Source organism: Equus caballus, chromosome 20, assembly GCF_041296265.1.
Source record: "Equus caballus isolate H_3958 breed thoroughbred chromosome 20, TB-T2T, whole genome shotgun sequence".
Taxonomy (NCBI): Eukaryota; Metazoa; Chordata; class Mammalia; order Perissodactyla; family Equidae; genus Equus; species Equus caballus.
The window spans coordinates 34,728,973-34,748,900 of NC_091703.1; the positions used below are offsets into that span (position 1 = coordinate 34,728,973).

At 52.9% G+C, this 19,928-nt stretch overlaps 3 protein-coding genes across 55 annotated transcripts; 1 reads left to right on the forward strand and 2 right to left on the reverse strand.

Annotated features, from left to right (window-relative positions):
- Positions 1 to 452: 452 nt before the first annotated feature.
- On the reverse strand, positions 453 to 12,253 carry BAG6 (BAG cochaperone 6). 50 transcript variants are annotated; one of them, XM_070245249.1, is made up of 26 exons: positions 12,072 to 12,253; positions 10,734 to 10,854; positions 9,488 to 9,605; positions 9,176 to 9,372; positions 8,885 to 8,938; positions 8,651 to 8,725; positions 7,569 to 7,807; positions 6,943 to 7,072; positions 6,282 to 6,479; positions 5,820 to 6,072; positions 5,393 to 5,470; positions 5,174 to 5,281; positions 4,939 to 5,051; positions 4,747 to 4,834; positions 4,258 to 4,541; positions 3,563 to 3,842; positions 3,223 to 3,392; positions 2,983 to 3,036; positions 2,750 to 2,852; positions 2,538 to 2,662; positions 2,219 to 2,365; positions 2,059 to 2,118; positions 1,805 to 1,948; positions 1,611 to 1,718; positions 934 to 1,080; positions 453 to 637 (listed from the first exon to the last, which is right to left on the reverse strand). In XM_070245249.1, the coding sequence occupies exons 1-26, from the start codon at positions 12,179 to 12,181 to the stop codon at positions 542 to 544; spliced, it is 3,600 nt and encodes a 1,199-aa protein (XP_070101350.1). In that variant the 5' UTR covers positions 12,182 to 12,253; the 3' UTR covers positions 453 to 541. The 50 variants fall into 50 exon arrangements, with proteins under 50 accessions (XP_070101350.1, XP_023480370.2, XP_005603779.3 ...); XM_023624602.2 differs by lacking the exon at positions 12,072 to 12,253 and adding an exon at positions 11,495 to 11,751 and having other exon boundaries at positions 4,747 to 4,831; XM_005603722.4 differs by lacking the exon at positions 12,072 to 12,253 and adding an exon at positions 11,495 to 11,751.
- A 318-nt stretch (positions 12,254 to 12,571) lies between these two features.
- APOM (apolipoprotein M) lies at positions 12,572 to 16,235 on the forward strand. Its single transcript, XM_001490422.7, has 6 exons — positions 12,572 to 14,310; positions 14,705 to 14,859; positions 15,145 to 15,218; positions 15,313 to 15,411; positions 15,579 to 15,677; positions 16,097 to 16,235. The coding sequence occupies exons 1-6, from the start codon at positions 14,197 to 14,199 to the stop codon at positions 16,120 to 16,122; spliced, it is 567 nt and encodes a 188-aa protein (XP_001490472.1). The 5' UTR covers positions 12,572 to 14,196; the 3' UTR covers positions 16,123 to 16,235.
- Positions 14,468 to 19,903, reverse strand: C20H6orf47 (chromosome 20 C6orf47 homolog). 4 transcript variants are annotated; one of them, XR_011429996.1, is made up of 5 exons: positions 17,173 to 18,836; positions 16,035 to 16,160; positions 15,717 to 15,829; positions 15,185 to 15,368; positions 14,468 to 14,783 (listed from the first exon to the last, which is right to left on the reverse strand). XR_011429996.1 is itself a non-coding variant. In XM_070245323.1 (2 exons), exons 1-2 carry the CDS (start codon positions 18,020 to 18,022, stop codon positions 16,132 to 16,134), a joined length of 879 nt encoding a protein of 292 aa, XP_070101424.1. In that variant the 5' UTR covers positions 18,023 to 18,872; the 3' UTR covers positions 15,717 to 16,131. The 4 variants fall into 4 exon arrangements, 2 of the variants coding, with proteins under 2 accessions (XP_070101424.1, XP_005603788.2); XR_011429995.1 differs by lacking the exon at positions 14,468 to 14,783 and having other exon boundaries at positions 14,854 to 15,368; XM_070245323.1 differs by lacking the exons at positions 14,468 to 14,783; positions 15,185 to 15,368 and having other exon boundaries at positions 15,717 to 16,160; positions 17,173 to 18,872.
- Positions 19,904 to 19,928: the final 25 nt, after the last annotated feature.

Consider the following 19,928-nt stretch of genomic DNA (forward strand, 5'->3'; position numbering starts at 1 on the left):
GCATCCCACATATAAAGTAGAGGAAGATGGGCACGGATGTTAGCTGAGGGCCAGTCTTCTTCAGCAAAAGGAGGAGGATTGGTGGTAGTTAGCTCAGGGCTAATCTTCCTCAAAAAAAAAAAAAATTAAGTGGTTTCTTACTGGATAGTTTGAGAGCCCTATGCTAGCATGCACCTGGAATAGGTTACTTCCATCTCAGAACTCAGGTCTTTTATTTACATGCAAAAAGCTTTTGCATGAAATTTCCTTGAAAATGGCTGACTGCCAAAACGGGCTTGTACATTTTAGTGTTGTGTTGCGTGAACAGTAAAACATGACAGTGTACATCTCACAGGGAAAGGTTAAAGGCTGTCTGCTATAGCTGAGTTCCTAGAGATTAGTAATTTTACAAAATGAGTTCACAGAAGATTAAGGGACAGACTGCTTAATGAACATAATTTAGAGACAAAAGAGCCAGGAAAATCTGACTTTTATTTCTTAAATACTGTGAAGGAAGAGGGGGGAACGGTCCTCTGATAAGGGAGGGCCACAGAGCAAAGAGCTAGGGATCGTCAGCAAAGGCCCGGTGGGCATTAGGGAAGCGCTGGGGGCTGTAATTGGGGTCTTCCTGCAGTCGCTTTTGTATATCAGCCCGGAGCTAGAGAGAGAGAGCAGAGAGCAAGCAGGTTGGAGAGGCACTGACCAAGCCCCTAGGGTCCCAGCAAGCATGCAAGGCCATCCCTTAGGAGCTAACACTTCCCCACCAGCCACACACACTGTCAGCAGCCCAACATGGCATCACTGAGCCTTCCCAGGGCAAAGCACTTTAAAAACATCAAGTGGTAGCCCCAGACTGACCAGTTCATCTCTGAAGGGGTCCAGGGAAGAGAACGAAGGACCCTAACCCAAGCCCTCCCACTAGACCATCCCTATTCTGCTCCAAGGTGGGGGCACCTGCTGCCTGTAGCTCTCCTGAACCTCTGGTGCCTCCAGGTCCCGGCTCAGGCTCTCGGGGCTTGTCAGGGGCCGAGCTCCGGCTGCCTTAGCTGCCCGGCTCACGGCCTCTGAGAGAAGCAGCTGGGGGCCCTCACCCTGCATCGTCTGGGGGACAGGAGGTCGGGAGGGAAAAGAGGATCAACGTCAGATCCAGTGCCACCGCACAGCTCACCCTTTCCATGAGTCAACCACTGAGTCTCCATGCTACCAGAGAGAAGGGAAACAGTCCACGTGTGGTTTTGACAGCAGAAATGCCTTCCTAATTTTGTTTGGCTCTGGCCAAAAACAGCATTTGAATGTGCTGGACTTGCTCTTCAAAATAAGAGGAGCAGGATGGGTCAAGCCATCTGGCATTTAGAGCTAGTTAGTCCACAAGAGGAAACCCACCTTAAAGAAAACGGGCCCCAGTCACATGGGATTAGGCAGCTAGCTGAGGGATGACAGGAGTGCTGGCAAAGAGACCAACAAAGGTGAGGGGCAACAACCGTGAGCACGTCTGAGTCCCAGAAAGGCTTCCTCATCAATTAAATGAGGGGACTAAACTAGGAAGAATTCTTCCAGCTTAATGAGTTTGACTCTAAGCACAACAAGGGAATTTGGATAAAGAGGGATCCTCAGGGAAGAGGCAAACCAACCTTGCGTCTCTTGGCAGGCATACCACTGAGGTAGGCGTCACTCAGGGGGGGCTGTGGTTTCACCTTCCGCTGGCTTTGAATGTCCTGCTGGATAATAGGGACCCATTCCTGGGGTGGGGGGGAGATCATTAGAAAGTAGCAATTCCCACAACTTCCAGCTGCCTTGGTTTATCAGATCACCTCTCGATACTTACTGGGGGGACTGCAGCTGCCCAAGGTTCTGTCTCAGCTGAAGCTCCATCCTGTTCATCTCGGGAGCCCCCCTCAGGGGCAGGAGGTGGACCTCGGGACATAGCCTCTTCTGCTGTTGTCCCAGGGGCTGGGGAAGCATTCTCTCGCTGCAAGTCAGACAGCAGGAAGATCCAGGCTTCAGAATTCTTAGCCTCCAGCACTTCTGCCCCGAGCCTTCCACTCCACATTATCTAGTCCCTCAACCTCTCCCTGGTACCTGAGGCTCAGGGGAAGTTCTCTCTGATCCCTGAACTTCCATTGGCTCCTCAGAAAGTGGCTGTGAAATTGGACAGAGAAGGGAAACACCACAAAAGGCCCTCTCAGATCTCTCTAATTGCCTCAAGTCCCCTGACCCCATAGCCCATCAGGTCCCTTACCTGGGGGGGATCACCAATCCTGCGAACATATCTGAGGATGGCATCAGGGCCTACCGGCATGTGCTCCAGTACCACCTGAAGCCTCAGTCCCATCATTGTGGTGAGCCAGCTTACCAAGGACGGATTTACCCCACGAGACATGCGACGCTAAGGGGCAGAAAGCACACGTGGAACACAAAATCTTCAACCAGCTTTTGAAAGATACCACAGGGTAAAAGGATGGCAGTTTGGAGAAGAAAAATGAAAACTACAGGATACCAAAGAGAATGGAAACCTGAGGAAACAAAAGGCTGGGGATCTGCAGCTGGGTGGTGCTTACAATTCGGCCATTGATGACAGCTGCAAGCTCCATCTGCTGTCCTCCCAAGCAGTGCAGGTTCAAGGCCAGGCATTCAAACAGGCCCTGGTTACACAACTCCAGCAAACGGGCCCCAAATCCACTGTCTGTGGGGCAAGACATAAGGAGGGAATGCAGGTACCTGGCAGCCCTGAACATTCAACATGCCCCACTCACCCCAGCCAGCCCCTGACCTGTGCAGTGCAGCACATGAGCAGCAATGCTATTAAACTGCTCTTGGAGAAATTCCAGGTTTGTCCGGATGATGTCCACACCTGGCTGAACCTGCACCAAAGACTGAGAGACAAGACACACAAAGAACAAAAAATCAGGAACCCTGAGAGACCGGGAGTCCAGGAGGAGGCAGTAGGAACAGGAGCTATCCTGACTAAACCCAGGAGAGGAGAGGACAGGGAAGGGTACTCACAAAACTCTCCCGCACATATTCTTCTAACCCCGTGATCAAGGTGTGGGTGGCCGTCTACGGGGGTAAACAGCACAGGTTTAGATCCAAGCCCCAGCCCTCAAGACGCCTCCCCCTCCACCCCCAACAAGTCCAAGGCTTGGGCTAGGGCAGTCACAGCTTTAGGTGACAGATAAACAGTTAGGAATAAGGAATGGAAAGTGAGGAGGAGAACAGCTCTGAGCACACAGGGTGTTCATTTACCCTGATGTTACCAGGTGTGGGCTCCTGGCCACCCAGGTAGTGCTGGTGGAAGAAGGATCGCAGCTGGGGCTGGAGCCGCTGCAGTGGCTGGAAATGCCCGTGGAGAAGCATCACCACATCCACCATGGAAAAGTTCTGGCACAGAAGAGAAAGCAGGGCCCCAAAGAAGCCTGGGGAAGGGGCAGAAGTCAGCAGTGGCTTTTATACGCAGCCTGCCCACTCACCACCAACAACCCATCAGCCTCACCCACCTTGGCAACACCCCTGAACGAAAGCCATCTAACCTGCCCCTGGCTGTCCCTACCTGAAGAAGGCCCAGGCACCCCCTGCATTTGCTTACCGAGGGCCCCATCAGCTCCAGGCTCAAAGATGTTGCTGGATCCACTGAGGCGTTGTATGAAAGCAGCGATACTTTCACTGCTGCCAGCCCGAGCCCCCAAGGAGCCCAGCAGGGAGCTTAGCACACCCTGCACCACCGAGGTATAAAACTCTGGTGGCAGGCTCTCAGGACCCCGGCCTCCAGGACTCCCTGCGCCACCAGAAGGGGACCCTGGTGGGGGCATGGTCTGCTGCTCTGGGGCCGGGGGTGGGGGTGGGGGTGGTGGAGGAGGTGGAGGGGCCTGACAAACAAAAGGAATAAAGAACAAAAGATGAGGTGAGAATGGGGACAAGGACATAAAATGGCATCAGAAGGGCACAAACCAACAGGGGTCTGGAAGATGGGGAGCTCTATTCTGGTCTTTACTCCTTAAAGCAGAGTACACATGGGTAGTTAATAGCACAGTCAGGCCAAGCAACTACATCTCCCCCTCGGAATGGGTTAGGTTAGAAAGCAGTGACTCTAACGACCATGCTTTCTCTACACCTCATTTTCCTTATCTCCAAAATAGGTGGTCCAGACTCAATGAATTCCCAGGGTTCCTTCCCACTGACATGTCACTAGGGGCTGTAGCCCAATGGTGAATGATGGCAACAAGGCACCTGGCTGGGCTGAGGGAAAGGAAGGGTGAAGTGAAGAGTAAGGCAACCACTCACCTGCAAGAAGTCAGTCATGCCTTGGAGAAAGGCAGGGACACCAGGCATCGCCACAGTGATGGTGGGAGAAGCCATGCCAGGCCCTCCAGTCCCTGGCCCTGCAGGCCCCAGCAGGTTCCCCAAGAGCTGAGAGAATTGAAGATCAGCAGTGGAGGTTTGAGGGGGTGGAGGCTGGGCAGGCCCCCCCGGGGCCGGGCCTGCTGTGGTAGCTGTGTTGGTGGTGCCAGCACTGGCTGAAGCAGTGGCAGGAGCTGGAGGTGGAGCCATTCCTGGGGTCCCCTGAGCTGCAGGGACCAAAAGAAGAAGTTGAAATCTGAAGAAAGACAAGATAAAACAGCATCTCCGTTCTAGTCTGCCCACCAGGAAAGCAAGAACAAAGAAACTAGAGAGGAAACCACAAAGTGCCAGTGAGGAGGCTCAGAAGGGAGCGTTGGCCTTCAGAGCCAGGGAAATCTTTTAAGTTTGAGGTGGAGAACAACAAGGACTCACCCACAAGGACAGGCTGCATAAGAAGCTGCCCCACAAGGCCGCTCACCATCTGGGCCAAGGAGGCATTGGTACCCAGCCCAGCGCCCTGCTGCGGGAAGAGAAGGGGAGCTTTCAGGCCTGCGCTTTCCATGCCCCACCAGAGGAGTCCCCCCACCAGGTTCTCCGCATAGAAACTCCCCTACCCTTACTCACCAGAGCCCCTGAGACTGGGGGGCCCCCAGGATGGGAAGGCCTAGCCTGTGGAGGGGTGGGCCGGGCAATCACCACCCGGGTTGGAGCTGTCGGGAAGCCTGGGACCTGCTGTCCTGTGGGTGGCAGAGGGGAGAGACCGAAGAGGGCTGAGGGCCGGGCCCTTGGCTGCCAGCGGACAGCACCCGCCACCATGGACCATGCCCCACCTCCCAGGCCTCCCCTTCCAGGTCATTACCTGCGGCCGCGGAGGCAACAGCTGCCACCATGGCCTGATGAGTGATCTGGTGGGCGACGGCGTGCATGAACTCAGGGGGCAGGGAGGGCAGCTGGATGAGGGTGGAGCCTGGGGGGCGGGTCTGATGTAACCTTGAACCTGGACCCCCTTCAACCCACCCACTCGGCCCTACCCCTTCTCTACCCAGAGCTTAGCCTGCTCTGACGCCCTCACTCTTACCCAGGGTCTGGCCATGACCAGGGGGTCCTAGGGGGCCAGTGGGAGCACTCGGAACTCCACCAGGCTGTGTGCCAGAATCTGGGCAGGGAAAACAGAGAGAGTGGCCCTGAGACAGGCGGGGCCAAGGCCCAACTGTATCCTCCTGAGATCGGCGTCCTTTAAGCCCCCACTCCCCAACCGGAAAGCCTGCCTTTCCCTCCACCTAGTCACGGAGGAGATGCTCCCTTCACCACACAAACAAATCTCCAAGGACAAGCAATCCCTCCTGCCCTTCACACATGCCAACTAACGCTTCTGCTTTGGTCCCTCTGCCACCACCGTGAGCCCTGGCCTCCCCCTTCCCCACCCTCGTTCCCTCACATCTCAGCACCCAGCTGACCTCCCTCATCATGCAGCTCTTCTCTGCCAGCGACTGATTCTAACTCACCTTGAATGTTCATGTGCATCATGACCACGGGTTCCACGCTCTGGTGGGAAATCCGGATGACCCTCGGGTGGCTGGTGGTCGGTGGGGGAGCTGGTCCTGGCGGGGGAGCCCCCTCAGTTGAAGACTCGACAGTGGTCGAAGAGGGAGCCAGGGACGAGGCCTGCCCAGGACCAGGGGGAGGTGCCTCTGCATTGGGAGCCGGGGGGGGCCGAGTCCCATTCCCCGTCATGGTCACAGTGGTCCCCACGTTGATCTGAAGGACACAGATAGAGCACAAATGAGAAAAACACAAGAGCCTAACCCAGAGCACACCAAGATATACTTTGAAAGTCGCCCCCATCCTTCGTCACTGCGTTTCCCAAGTCTCCTCCCCTTCTAACCTCCTTCAAGCCTGAGAGCTTACCCCGGGTCCTTCCACCCATAGCCCTCCACTCCCCATCAGGCCAGGCTCCCCCAACCCACCTGGATGGGGATGGCTGCCTGCTGGAGCACCATGGGGGTGGTGTAATGAGACATAGGCCGGACCACATGCAGGTGTCGCGGGGGCGCACAGGCCAGATTGCAGCGCAGGTCAGACAGTGCCACAAAGGTGTTGCCCAGCAGCCGCAGGCTCTCCCCCACCAGGTTGATCAGGCGCTGGTCCTCTTCACGGCCTTCTTGCTGTACCCCCAGGCCAAACACAGAAAAGCAGAAAATATTAGGCTAGAATCCACCTCACCAACAAAAGCACTAACGTCTTCTGAAAACAGCACACCCCCTTAACCTTTAGGTACATCCTTATAAGCTTCTGTGTAGAACAAATCTCTACTAATAAATTCTATTTTATATGTAAACAGTTTCCTATTAAAACAGATCCTACAATGATTATTATTAGTAAATCATAAATACTAATTTCGCTTACTTTATAAACTGCCTAAATAACTCACTTAGGGAATCGAGGCATGCAAGGACAGTAGATATCACAAAGATTATCACCTTCCCAATAAGGGAGGAAAAGATCACTTACTTACAAGTCTGGAAAAAAATCATTTTCTTGCAGACAATGTCTTTTTTTGGGGGAAAGGGTTATCTATATTTCAGCCTTTTCCATTTGGGGAGTGCTGGGGTGGGGGGCGGGGCTCACATTATTGTTGTAGTCCGTGGTGGCAGCAGCACCCAGAACCTCATAGTAGCGCTGCAGGAAGGGCTGGAGGCGGCTCTCAAGCCGCTGTAGTTCCTGGAGCACCTCAACATACTCCGCAGGGGAGGGATGGCTGTGGGCAACCCCAAGAGGCAGTGAGCCTAGGCTTTCCTTAGATTCCCAACCTCGCAGTTGACAGGGACCGCATCTGTCCTGTCTCTCCCTGGCCTCTCAGACCCCTGGCCAATCCCTTCCTGGACTAGCAGAGCTTCTGTTCTTTACCCCTACCCATGAGAAGATGGGGACAGAAAAATAAAACGCTTCCACCCTCCCCACCACAATCCTGTACCCACTCTAAAAAGAGATGGGGCCTGTGTGAACTCAGGGGAGAGAATCTTGATCAGGCTCAGGAAGCACCATTTGGATTTCCTTGCCCAAGAGTGGTGCTTCTGGCTCAGCTGCCAGTCCTACCCTGACTTCCCCACTCTAGAGCCCCTCCCTACCCCTCCACACTAATCCTACAAGTAAGACCTCCAAGCAACCCTTCCTCTGCCATCATACCTTTCCTAGTCCTCATACTTCCTTAGGATCCCCAATCCCCCTACCCAAAGATTCCCTCCATCTCTCACTTGGGTGCATTTGTCTCTGGGGCCGGCGTTGGGCCCGCTGGGGCTGGGCCAGAAGGGGTGAGCTCCGGGCTCTGGGCTGGGGCACGCTCCTCCACTTCTTCTGCCTCCATGGGCTCCCGAGGAGGTGCTTCGCTTTCAACCGGTTCTGATGTTTGAGAGCTCAAAGCTACTGGCTCCGGGGCCACAGTTGGTGTCTGCGGGGGCGGCTGACTGTGCTGTGCTTGGGATCCCCCTCGACACTGAAGGTGGGGGAGAGTCAGGATGAGATCGCTGCAGAGGATTACTCAGGTCAAAGGAGACTGAGCAGAGAAAGTGCTCAAACTAGGCTCCCTGAAGGCAAAGGTTTGCATCTGTATCTTTGACTCCCTAGCAACCAGTATAAGATTTACACAAATTAGCTGCTTAATAAATATCTGTAATGCTTTTAAGTGAATTACTAACAGAAAGTAAGGACTGTGGTTTTCTAACCTCCACAAGAAGAGAAGGCCATAGTAGACCCTGCAACTCAAACTAATGAAGTTAGGAGATCCCACTATCAAAAGTGATAATTAAGAAATTAAAAAGCAGGGCCGGCCCCATGGCCGAGTGGTTAAGTTCACACGCTCTGCTTCGGCGGCCCAGGGTTTCACGGGTTCGGATCCTGGGTGCGGACATGGCAGCGCTCATCAAGCCATGCTGAGGTGGCATCCCACATGCCACAACTAGAAGGATCCACAACTAAAATATACAACTATATATTGGAGGACCTTGGGGAGAAGAAGGAAAAATAAAATCTTAAAAAAAAAAAAAAGAAATTAAAAAGCGTGGAATCTCTCTTTAATTGAAAAGAGCTGACATGAAAGTTATCTGACAAGTCTGAAACAAACTTTCCAGATACCAGGCACCAAGAGGATTGGCAAGGACAAGATAAGCTCACAAAGATACTTTTTCTGCCCCAAAGAATGAAGAATGTGGAGAAGAGACCAGATTAGGAAGGAGGAATCCAGTGGATGTAACCAGTCATGCTTTCGCCCCTAGGCTGAGAGAAAAGGGGTAGGGAGGATGCGGAGACAGAGGGACTCTAGCCAGTCTTGCACACTTACCTCCATCCGGGAGAGTAAGGTTTGTATGTCCCTGATCATATGCTGAGCCATCACCAGCCGTACTCGGGGCTCACTCTACAATATGAGAGAGAAGATCAGGGCAGGTGTGATAAAACCATGAGCTCCACCGTCTACTAAACCAGGTCCCAGCCATCTCCTCAGCCAGGTCCACCCCCACCTCACGGCCTCCTTCTCCCAGATCCCCTTCCCTGACCCTCCCAGGCCCCGTGATACCTGAATCGGGGCCTGTTCCATGTTGATGTGAACATCCACAGCAGAGCCGTCACTCTGGGGAAAGGGTAAGGGAAGTTGCTCTGGGAGAAGCCAAATACTAAGGCCCCCACACTTCCAACTCATTCTCTGGAGCCCCACCCCTTTTCTCCTCAAACACTGAGGCCATTATCAGACCACAGGGGCCTCAAAACCCAATCTAAAGACTGGAAAACCTGTTTTATGAGCTCTCTGCTACCACAATCAAAACTACCCTTCCCCACAAAAACTCTCCCATGTGGAATGCAAGCTTACAGGAAGATTGAAGGTTCCAACCATGACATAGCTGTTGGCATTCCGGTCATGAACAGAGGCCCCAGGCCCCCGAGTACCAGGGGGGGGTCCCCCACCATGGGTGGCTGAGGCAGACCCTGTCCCAGAAGATGCCCCAGAAGGGAGCTGAGTCTGAGGAGGAGCCCGTTCCACAAGGTGGATAACCTTTCCCCCAACATCTGCAGAAAAAAAAGATACACATCAAAACATTATATGATCAGGTAAACCCACAGCCTGAGCTCATCCCTCTGGACAGCTGCTCCAACCTCTGAACTGCCTCCCCCATCCACTTACTGTATTCCTGGAGCTTCTTATCATCCTGTAGAACTCGTCCCTGGTAGATGAGCCGTTGTTTCTCAGAAGGGATGCTGACAGAGGCAGCAATGTGCTCCTTAAACTCCTTTACATTCATCTGTATCAAAGAAAAGACACGAATAGGTATCAGGGAATGGAAGAAAGAGGAAGGACAAAAGAGGGACAACTGACTTGTTGGGGTAAGGGGTAAAAACCATCCCATAATAAAATCACTACCCATTTGACTTGATTGTGAGGTAATTATTGTGCAAAGCCCCGAACTAAGATAACACCAGTCAAAATACAGACAATAAACTTAACAAAGTTCAGGTTACAGGCCTAGGAGAAAATTATATGGCTGAAAAACAGCAAAGCCAACTGATATTCCCTTCTCTTTTACTCTGCCTGGCTCCCAAGGGAATATGTGTCTAAAAATACCACTGACCCCCCCCCCCAACGCAAAACGATACAATTCTGTTATCTCAAAGATAAAAGTAACAACAAGGAAAATGGGGTAAAGAATTAAGTTAAGGAAGGAAGACTCTACCAAGAAGAAAGAAGGGAGTAGAAAACAGAAAAATTTTTCCTAACTAGATAACTGACTCTTGGGAAGTAGCAGGCTATTTACATAAATCTACGCACCAAAGTATACATGATTTCTTAAATTCATGTAATACCATGTTTTAAAAATCATGGACCAACTCCTCACAATTTTGCCTCCAAGTATTATAGAAGTAATGGCATAAATGGCTGTCCCTATGGTGTGAAACTCCAAAGATTCAAATTATGCCAGAAATGTTAGTAATTCCACTCAACTGTCTACTAGGGCTCTACCTGCATCAGGAGCTCTGATTTCTAGTCTTTAAAAACACAGGACAAACCTGACCAATTTTTAAGACACACTTGAGTTTGAGTCTGTGTGTCCTGTTTCCCTTCCCAAAGGCAGAAGCCATATCTGCTCCTCTGGTCTGGTGTCCACCCACGATGATAGCATACAGATTCCTCCTTCCTCCATATTTCCCTGTGAATTGAGTTCTATCGAGGTGGAGGAAGGCAGAAGAAAATCTGCCTCACTCAACAGAAACCACACCTTCTCACTCAACAAGAAACATCAAAAAATTGTCTGCCTAGAATACTAACAACGGAATTAATGAAAGAAAATCTGAGGACCAGAAGATCAGGCTCTTCTTTCAGGCCTATATGAGGAAGAACTAATAGGTGTCTTCCAGAAGTACTAGGGTCTCACCTGGGCCCCCACAATAAAGGTCCGAGTCTGAGAGTCCAGAGTCTTCACCAGCACCTCCAGGCTGTCAGGCTCTTCCATAGTGGTACTGGTACTATCATTGGGCTCCATGGCCGACAGTTCTCTAAGGAAGAATGGAGGGAGGGAGGCCTGCTGTCGCCCAGAACAGATTTTATATATCCGGAAGCCTCCCAGCCTTAGTCTCCGCCCCAATATCTAAAGAGCTTCTCCCACACAAGCACACACACTCACACCCGCCCCCATCCCCCTTCTGATTCCGGGGCAAAGGGAGAGAAACACAAAGGGCAGGAGATCTACGGCACAGAGAGCTGGAGGACGGGGAGGTGGGAGGGGCTCAACAATGCCAATCACAATAAGGGAGGGCCTGTCGGGCTCGGAAGCAGGGAAAAAAGCACGAGACCAGAGTCATAACCGGTCTCGACAAGACAAGGGCCCCCGAGGTCGGCAAACCCTGAAACAACGCGAGTCAGGGGGTCGCGCCAGACTGCGGAGAAAGTGGTTTAGCGCACGCGCGCTACGCCACGCCCATCGAATCCGACTAAGTCACGACAGACCGGAGATGAACGACACTCACGGGGGGCCAGAACGGCTAGCTGACTGCCCCCCTCTAACGCCTCTCCTCGCTGCTCCAGGAGAGCGGCGCAACCAACACACACCAAAGACACACACACACACACACCCCACCACTCCTCGGCTCCGCCCCCGACTTCCCCACGGTACCGTCACTTCCGGTCTCCCCCAACCTGCCACCGACGGCCACTTCCGTTTCCCCGATAGTATTTGGGGATCGCGAGGCGGTACTTCCGGCTCCCCCTAGGTCTCCAAGCTTTACTTTTGTGGGGCAAGACGAAAAGGTCCGCGGCCCCAAACAGTAAGTTTCTGGGGGCGAGACGGACCGGGGCCGGCCTAGATGGGAAGAAGCCGAGCACCCCAAGAAGCCGCCGCCGCCGCCGCCGTCGCCCGCGGGACCTACTGCGCCTGCGTCCGTCGTACTGCGCATGCGTACACACTTTGGCACCTCCCCACCCCTGCTTGCGCTGTTCATTTCTCCTGTGCGCGCGCTTGAGCAATAGGAGGTTAAGGTGGCCACTATAAATGCCTGAAAAAAATTACCAAATGGGACTCTACGACTGCCTCGCGAGGCTCTGGACAGTTCTATGGCTCTTGCAGTTTGGATACTGGGGATTGTATGTCGTTAGTCTAGGTTAAAGTCTGGGCCGGCAGAGAATTTGGGGCGGCACTGTCCTGGTCACCTAAGATTCTGTCTTCCTGTCCCTGTAGCCCTCGCTACGCCAACCCTTCGGCGCCTCCGGAAGTCACCTTTTTCGTAGGCGGTTGGAGGTGGTTCTCGAGGTGTCTTGCGTGCGATCGCGTCGTTGGGCCTCACCTCGGTCCTGTCCGGTGGGCGTTCTGCGGAGTGTGGACGCCATGTTGTTCACCAGGGGTGCGGGGCTGAGGGGAAACACTGTATTTGGGAGAAGCTAAGGATTTACCACTTTTCAGGACTATTGTCAAAAAAAGGGCGCCTCCGAGGTTGGGAATTCGGAGCGAATGGAGTCAGACTGGACTGAAACACAAGACTGACCTTGGGGAATTGAAGGGGCTGCTAAGGGGCTTCCGCAGGCGGGGGTCGCGAGGGCGGGGTAGTTACCGCAGCTTGCAACCTCCTCCCACCCACGCCGTCGGGCAAGGTCCTGGACCGCAGGCGCTGCCACTCCTCCAGTCAGCCCGGTCGCTGCCGCGGTTCCTGCCTCCCGTGCCCAGCCTTTCTATAGTTTATACCTGGGTCCCAGTTAAGAGTTCTAATAAGCATCTGTTTAGTGAGCACTGCGTTTGTGCCAGCCAATTTGCTAAGGGATTTACGTAGTCATATTTAAAAGCCTTTAAACATCTGCGATAGTTACTACGTCCGTTTTATAGGTGAGTACACCTAGGCGAACCAAAGTGGCAGAACCGACAGATCCATGCCTGCCAGACTCTGCATCAAGCACTTCTACTTTACTGCCCCAATAAATTGTTACATTTTAGTTTTTTATCAAAAAATGTTAAACATTGCCCCAAAATAGTATCAAGAACCCTCATATACCCATCTTCCAAATTTTGTTCTTTTAACTAAATCGCAAGCCCATAGCAATCTTCACCTCTCGGGATAAATCTCTTTTTGGTTATAAATAATCTATTAAGGAAGCACCACCTTTTATTGCATTAACTGCTCCGCCAATTTGGCACTATCCAATGACTGTCCCTTGACAATTCTGTCCTTATCTCCTATTATTTGAAAACATTACTCACCAGAAACTAATAAGTGCTTTACAAACATTACTATTAATTATAGCGAATGCTTACTTTGGACTTACCATGTACAGGCCTTTGCTAAGGGCTTTATGTGCATTCTCTCTTTTAATCCTATGAAATTGATGATTTGCTCAATTCACAGATGAAAAAACAGGCATAGGGATTAATAAAATTGTCCAAGATCTAATAAGTGGTAGAGTTAGGGTTTGGACCCACTACGCCTGACACCAATGTCTATCCTCTTTAACCACACTAGATTATGTAGCCTCTTGTAGCAATAAATATTTCATGAAGGGGCCAGCCCTGTGAGTGGTTAAGTTCACATGTTCCACTTCGGCGGCCAAGGGTTTTGCAGGTTCGGATCTTGGGCATGGACCTAGCACTGCTCATCAAGCCATGCTGAGGTGGCGTCCCACATAGCAGAACTAGAAGGACATACAACTAGAATATACAACTATGTACTGGGGGGCTTTGGGAAGAAGAATAAAAAAAAATCTCAAGTGAATGAATTCACTTATGTGTCAGCAAACTTTTCTGGAGGGTGTACATATTGTTTCCTCAATTATAAACTTCAGAGAGAAAGCTTCCCATCCACCATGCCCCAGCACCTGGTTCATACCTGTTCTAAAGCACTTATCAGGTTGTATTGCAATGATTTGTTTACACAGCTAGTTTTCCTTACACTGACTTCTTCAAGGCCAGGAACTGTGTCTTACTCATTTTTATGTCCTCAAGGCTTAGCCAGTTCCTGGCAAATGGCTGGGACTCAAAACAGTTTGCTAAGGGAATGAATGAATCAATCCACCACTCTTCAGTGCTGCACAACACAGCAGATACCCAGCTTAGATATGGGTTGAAAGACCGCAGGCTTCTACCTAGAGGGCTCAGTTCTCCTTAGAATTCCTGGGAGACCCTGGACATGCTAGGGTGTATTGTGGAGTGGTTGCATCTAGAGGAGGGGGAGGAAGGCCCAAACGCTAAGTAATCCAGGCTTGGGTTGGAAAACAAGGTTGAAGTTACTCATTAGCAGGTAGAAAGGGTCAAGGGTCGAGGCAAGGGGGCTGGAAGCAGAGTGGACTGAGCAGCCAGCGAGGGAGAGAGCAGTTAAGGCACCACTCCACGCAGAGCACCAGCTCCCTCCTGCCTGAAGATGTTCCACCAAATTTGGGCAGCTCTACTCTACCTCTATGCCATTCTCCTTAACTCCTTCTACCAGTGCCCTGAGTACAGTCAACTGACAACTCAGGGAGTGGATGGGAAAGAGGTATGGACTGAGAATGGGAGAAACTTATAGTAGGGGTTCTGAGGGACTTGAGTAGGTGGCTTAGGATGACCAGAAGCCACACTGGGAAAGGAAGGGAGGAGGAGGGTGTGAGTGTTGTGATGATGAAAGAAAGAACAAGTGAATAAAATATTAGTACCGTGGCCATCAATGTGGAGACATGGTAGAATTTTGGGGTGGGGTGGTTACTCAGGTTGATCGAGGAGGGGCAAAGAGGAAAAGTCATTTAATGACTCCCTATCATGGATCAAACCCCCAGTTGGAAAAAGGCAGCCAACACCTCCACTCTTAAGTCTTGCCATCCTGAGCGATGAAGAGATTGGATGGATCCTGTAGTGGAACCCATCCTCTTCTGCTCCCCTCATTCTCTCTCCAGTTCCCAGAGCCCCACCTGGGCCGGTGGTACTTTATCGCAGGGGCAGCTCCCACCAAGGAGGACTTGGCGACTTTTGACCCTGTGGACAACATTGTCTTCAACATGGCTGCAGACTCTGTCCCCCTGCAGCTCCGGCTGCGTGCTACCATCCGCACGTGAGTGGTGAGGAGGCAGAGGCACCAGTAGGTGTGGTCTCTGCCCAAAGTGTGAGCACCTAACCACAAAGAGCTGAGTTCTTCAGCATATCCACAATTCTTGGCCCACTGAGTTCAACAGCTCTATTACTTTCCCTCTGGAGAGAAATGGGCCTAACCATCCCTTGGTAGCTTGAAACCCAGAGGGACCCAGGCTCCAAGAAGGAATAAGGAATAAATAGAGGCTGGTACTGTGTGGATGGGGTGTCACTCAGTCTTTCCTCCTTGCCACTACCACCTCTGCAGGAAAAATGGGTTGTGTGTGCCCCGGAAATGGATTTACCACCTGACTGAGGGGAGCACAGATCTCAGAACCGAAGGTTGGTTCTCTTCAGTCCTCACTCATCCCAAGTCCTCTTGGCTTGCTTGGTTTCACATCTCTGTCCTCACACTTCTCCCCACCCACTCTGACAGGCCGGCCGGACATGAAGACCAAGCTCTTCTCCAGCTCGTGCCCAGGTGGAATCATGCTGAAAGAGACGGGCCAGGGTTACCAGCGCTTCCTCCTCTACAGTGAGTGGGGATACTAGGCAGGAAGGGGAACACAGGACAGGAGAGCCCCTCAATTGGGCCCTGTGACATCATCCCAGGAAGGGGTGGGTGCTTCCATGAGGTCCTCACCAGGGGTGGTGCTGAGAAGCAGGGGCTTCGATGGCCCTGGCCCTGCTCTGCTCTTCCAGATCGCTCGCCACACCCTCCTGAGAAGTGTGTGGAGGAATTCCAGTCCCTGACCTCCTGCCTGGACTCCAAGGCCTTCTTACTGACTCCCAGGAATCAAGGTGAGGGGTAAAGTCCCACAGAAGAGGACTAGGACTCACCAAGTCTTCTGAGGGTGCTGGATGAAAGGGACTCAAGTGATGTCACCGGAGGGCATGGCCAAAGGCTGATATCATCAGAATGGCTGTGTTGACACCTCCATTTGTGTGATAGGCTGTAATGGCACCAGAGGGATGTGGCCAAGAACTGTGATGTCACCTGAGGGAGCCAGGAGGGGCTCTGGGCTACTCAAAAGAGAGCTTTCTGAGTTTGCAGTGGATAAAAGGCAGAGGGTTAGGCACAGAGGGAAAAAGGCCTGAGACCCCTTCTTGATACAGGGGAATGAGGGAACGCATTCACCCTACCCCATTACCACCAACCTTGCTTCTCCCCCTGGATTTCCTTCTTTTCCGTCCTTTTCTTTTCTCCTCCTTCGCACCAGAGGCCTGCGAGCTCTCCAATAACTGACCTATGGCTTCATCTGATGGATTTGGTGGGAGTTGAGACTGTGGTGGAAGAAGGAGAAGCTGGAGACTTCCAACTCCCTTTCAAGTATAATAAAAATGATTTTTCAACCCTTATCTCATTTTGGAGTTTGTCTCCAGACATCAATCCCACTACTCCCATTTCAATACTCACCCTGGACCTTTTACCACCTAAACCCCCCGCTGGACGGCGTCAGGAAGGACACTGAGTGGTGGTAACTCTTGCTTTGTAGTGGTATATTTAGGATTTGGTGTGACACAGTTATTTATTGCTGAGTGAGCAAACCCCTAACCCCCGAGTGGGGACTGCAAGCTCCAGTGCTTCCCCACACTGCTGGTCTGGGCTGCCAGCCCTTCTGAACTGGCCTTCCTGCCAATACTGCCTGCACCATCCCCACTTTCTCTGGCTCCCCAGGAACACCCCAGATCCTCCCTGCAGGTTCCGTCACCTGTGGGTCCCCATCCAGACCCCCTAATCCACCCGCCTAGCAGCCCCACTCTTCTCCAGATGGCTCAGATCCCAGGATCCAAGGTATCCCTTGGATCTCTCAGCCACCCTCTTACCCCAGCCAGAGGTCTGTCTGTCCTGCCTCTGGTCTCCTCCACCCCTGGGGAGTTCTGAAAGGGAGGAAGGACTCTTTAGTTTTTATTTTCCACCACCATACATTTTTTTTTTTTTTTGGCTTTTAAAAAGTGACGGTGGAAAAACAAAAACTGGAGGTGAGAAAAATGTAAAAGCAAAAAGTAACAATAGCTGGTGAATTCAAGGGCGATGCCCCCACTGTCCATAAACACAGACACCCTAAACTCTATTCTCTCCTGTGTGTGAAGAGATGCCCTGTGCCCTCATACTCTGTGGTTTCTTCCCCATCCCTGAGGTCCCTGTGCTTACAATTTGGGTCATGCCCCCCACTCTCCTCCTAAAGGCCACTCTGTCTTCACCCTCGCTCCCACCCTACTGAGGATGAGGCCCTGGGTCACAGCCCACCCCGAGGTCACAGCCCCTTTCCTGGGTCTCCCCTCTGCTCCTCACCCTCCTTCCCCAACTTCTCATCCTCCATGTCAGTGGCCTCCTCATCCCCACTGGGCTCCCGGAGGCTGACAGCTAGCACCAGGGCCTGTAGGAGACCAAAGAGGCAGGCAAAGTGCAGGGGGTGAGCAGTAAGTAGGCTCAGCACGGCGTGGAGCCCATGCAGGGCAGCCAAGAAGGACAGTAGCCCATGCAGCCAGAGGCCCAACGGTCCACGCAGGCCCAATGCGTCCAAGGCTGCCCGCAGTGGCCGTGAGCACAGCCCCAGCAGGGCTGAGGCCAGCAGCTCCAGCAGGTGCAGGGTCAGGTTGGTAGAGATCTGCAGACACTCCTCTGGGCCCCCCAGGAACTTCGAGGGAGCCCCTGTTCCTCCACCTGGTTCTCGCAGCCAGCCTAGCAGCTTCTGACGCCGGCCAGGCTTCTCCACCGTGGCTTCAGGCCCAGAGGTGCTCAGTCGCTCTTCAGGGGACACTCCAGGTCTGGTGCCACCTGAGTCCACAGGATCCCATCCCAGTTTGGGAATGGCCCCTCCAGACTCCAGTCTCCCAGACTCTCGAGTGCTAGAGACAGTCTTGTCCCACTTGAAGGAATCTGTTCTTTTGCTCCCCAGTTGCTCAACTTGGGACTCCTTGCTTGGTTCTGCAGCAGCCCCAGAGCTCCTCTGCGCCCCTGGGTCCTTGGTCTTGGGAGGCCCTCCATCTCCCATGGTTTCTGGGGCACTGTCCCAGTCGCTCCCTGAATTCTCAGAGGAGCTGTCCACCTGTCTGAGTTCTGGGGCAGGCACATCAGGCCTTGCTGGTTTCCGGCGGCCCCAGGGGCGAGGTAGCCACCCACTGAGCCGTCGCAGGAACATGGTTGGGGTGTGTAATGAGCCCCCAAATTCTGGGGCTGCTTCCTGGCACTGCTTAGACTCTCAGGTTTGGGGGCTGAAGGACTCCTCAGAAGCCAGTCTTTTCAGGCTCAGAAGAACAAGTATCTGCTTGATGAGTCCTACTCTGAATTCAGAAGTGGTTCCCCACTTCCCTGGATGGTCACACAGCTTCAAGTGTGGCAGGCAGCTCGTTTCCTTTTCAGTTTTGAGGTAAAGAAGAGAGGCACATCCAAATTCATTCACCACCACCACCACTACAACCCACACAGGATTCCAAAAGTCTCAGGATCTGACAAGGTTTGGATCACTCCCACAGTGTTCTCACTGTGTTTTCGGGTTTCCTTCCCAGCAGGCAGCACCCCAAGTTTCACTCACCAAGGCCAAGCCCCAAGGTGCCCCAGAAACTGGGGAGGCAGTACTCCATCCAAGAAGGAAGGAAGGAAGGTGGCCCCGGGTCCTAAGTGTTCCCGATCTGGGGAGTCCTGAACTGCTGCCCTAAGGGAGCTCAGGAATAGGAAGTCTCCGGTTGAGGAGTTGGGGAGAGGTGTCCAGCAAATTCCAGCCAGCAGCGTTCGCCTCTTGATTTAGAGGGCTACGAATCCTACAAAGCGGCCCGACCGGCTCGCGAGCACGCAGCTGAAATGCGGTCTCTGGAAGGTAAGGCCGGAGATGTCCTCGGAGATCCCGGTCGCGAGGCAAAACGCGGACCTGCCTGGGGACCCAGGCGCCCGGGCGCTGTGCGCTTTGGCCCCTCCCGGGCCCAGCATCGGGGCCGCGGCCTCACGGAGCCGCCCGGAGCCGCAGAGCCCGGAAGCAGCTGCACCGGGACTAGAGGGACAGGCAGGGGCGGAGCCCGCAGCTCGCGGGGCGGCCCCTGCGGATCGACCGCCCCCCGCGCCCCCGCGCCGCCAGTACGCGCCGTTGGCGCGCACCGTACTCGGGGGCGCGGAGCCGAGATCAGCGAGGGCCAGAGCCCACTATAAACCCCACCCCCGTCCATTTTCGCCTAGAGGCCCTTGGGCCGTCTGTTCTCCCCTAAACTCGTCTGCCCCTCATTTAGCTCCCTGCCCTTCAGTTCTTCCTTGCACCCCCCCACCATTCCTCCTCTTGTCCATGACTTCATGAAAGGCTTCTCCAGAAAAGAAAGCTGTGAGAGAAGTCTTGGGACTTGAGTAGCCCTTCCCTGCCCCTCCATACACAGATTTTACTTCCTGGATTTGACAACAATGAGCTCTTCACATGCCTGGCACCTGGTATAAACAGCACAAGGGAGGAAGAGAGGAGTGTGGCAAAGACAAGTGTAGATGAATAGGATGTGCTTCCTGCCCTTAGCAATTTTCAGGTAGTGAAATGAAGAACCTTGGCTTAACGTTTAGATTTGGGAGGCCAGAGTTCTGGTCCCAGCTCAGCTAACAGCATACAGGCTGTATAATCTTAGGCCCTCCCACCACATTGTCCTCTTCTGCAAGACTCTACCCGCTGTCATCACCTCTGTGAGCTTTCCCTGACTTCCCCTATCACCGTGCACTGTATTTGAACCCATGGCTGTCTCCTCCTCCAGCTGTGAGCAACTTGAAGGTTGGGAGTGTCTCTTATTCCTATGCTCAGCACAAAGTATATGAACTTGTTTGTAAAATCATAATTGAATTGGCTGGAGTGGTCAGGGACCCTTCCTGGGGGAGATGAGACTGACATAGAGCTGGGCAATTCCTGGTCAGGGGGTTGAAAGAATCGGTTGGGCACTCCAGACAGGGGCTAGGAATTGGAAGTGAACCAGACTGGCAGAGATGAGACCCTCTCATGCCACCTGGAGGGGCTGCCCCTTCTGGCTCAGGTGAAACTTCCATGCGGCCCCCAGACTTATTTGGCTTCCCTGCAACAGCTTCCA

What these genes read in the sequence shown, in the direction of transcription:
- BAG6 (XM_005603722.4), bottom strand. Translation starts at nt 11,751, where the DNA reads ATGCGCAGTACGACGGACGCAGGCGCAGTAGGTCCCGCGGGCGACGGC. An exon ending in CCCCAGTCTCAGGGGCTCTG is followed by an intron (nt 4,835 to 4,938) that starts GTGAGTAAGGGT and finishes CTCTTCCCGCAG; the next exon opens with CAGGGCGCTGGGCTGGGTAC. An exon ending in TGCCTGCCAAGAGACGCAAG is followed by an intron (nt 1,081 to 1,610) that starts GTTGGTTTGCCT and finishes CCTGTCCCCCAG; the next exon opens with ACGATGCAGGGTGAGGGCCC.
- APOM (XM_001490422.7), top strand. Translation starts at nt 14,197, where the DNA reads ATGTTCCACCAAATTTGGGCAGCTCTACTCTACCTCTATGCCATTCTC. An exon ending in AGGGAGTGGATGGGAAAGAG is followed by an intron (nt 14,311 to 14,704) that starts GTATGGACTGAG and finishes TTCTCTCTCCAG; the next exon opens with TTCCCAGAGCCCCACCTGGG. An exon ending in CTGCGTGCTACCATCCGCAC is followed by an intron (nt 14,860 to 15,144) that starts GTGAGTGGTGAG and finishes CCACCTCTGCAG; the next exon opens with GAAAAATGGGTTGTGTGTGC.
- C20H6orf47 (XM_005603731.4), bottom strand. Translation starts at nt 18,022, where the DNA reads ATGTTCCTGCGACGGCTCAGTGGGTGGCTACCTCGCCCCTGGGGCCGC.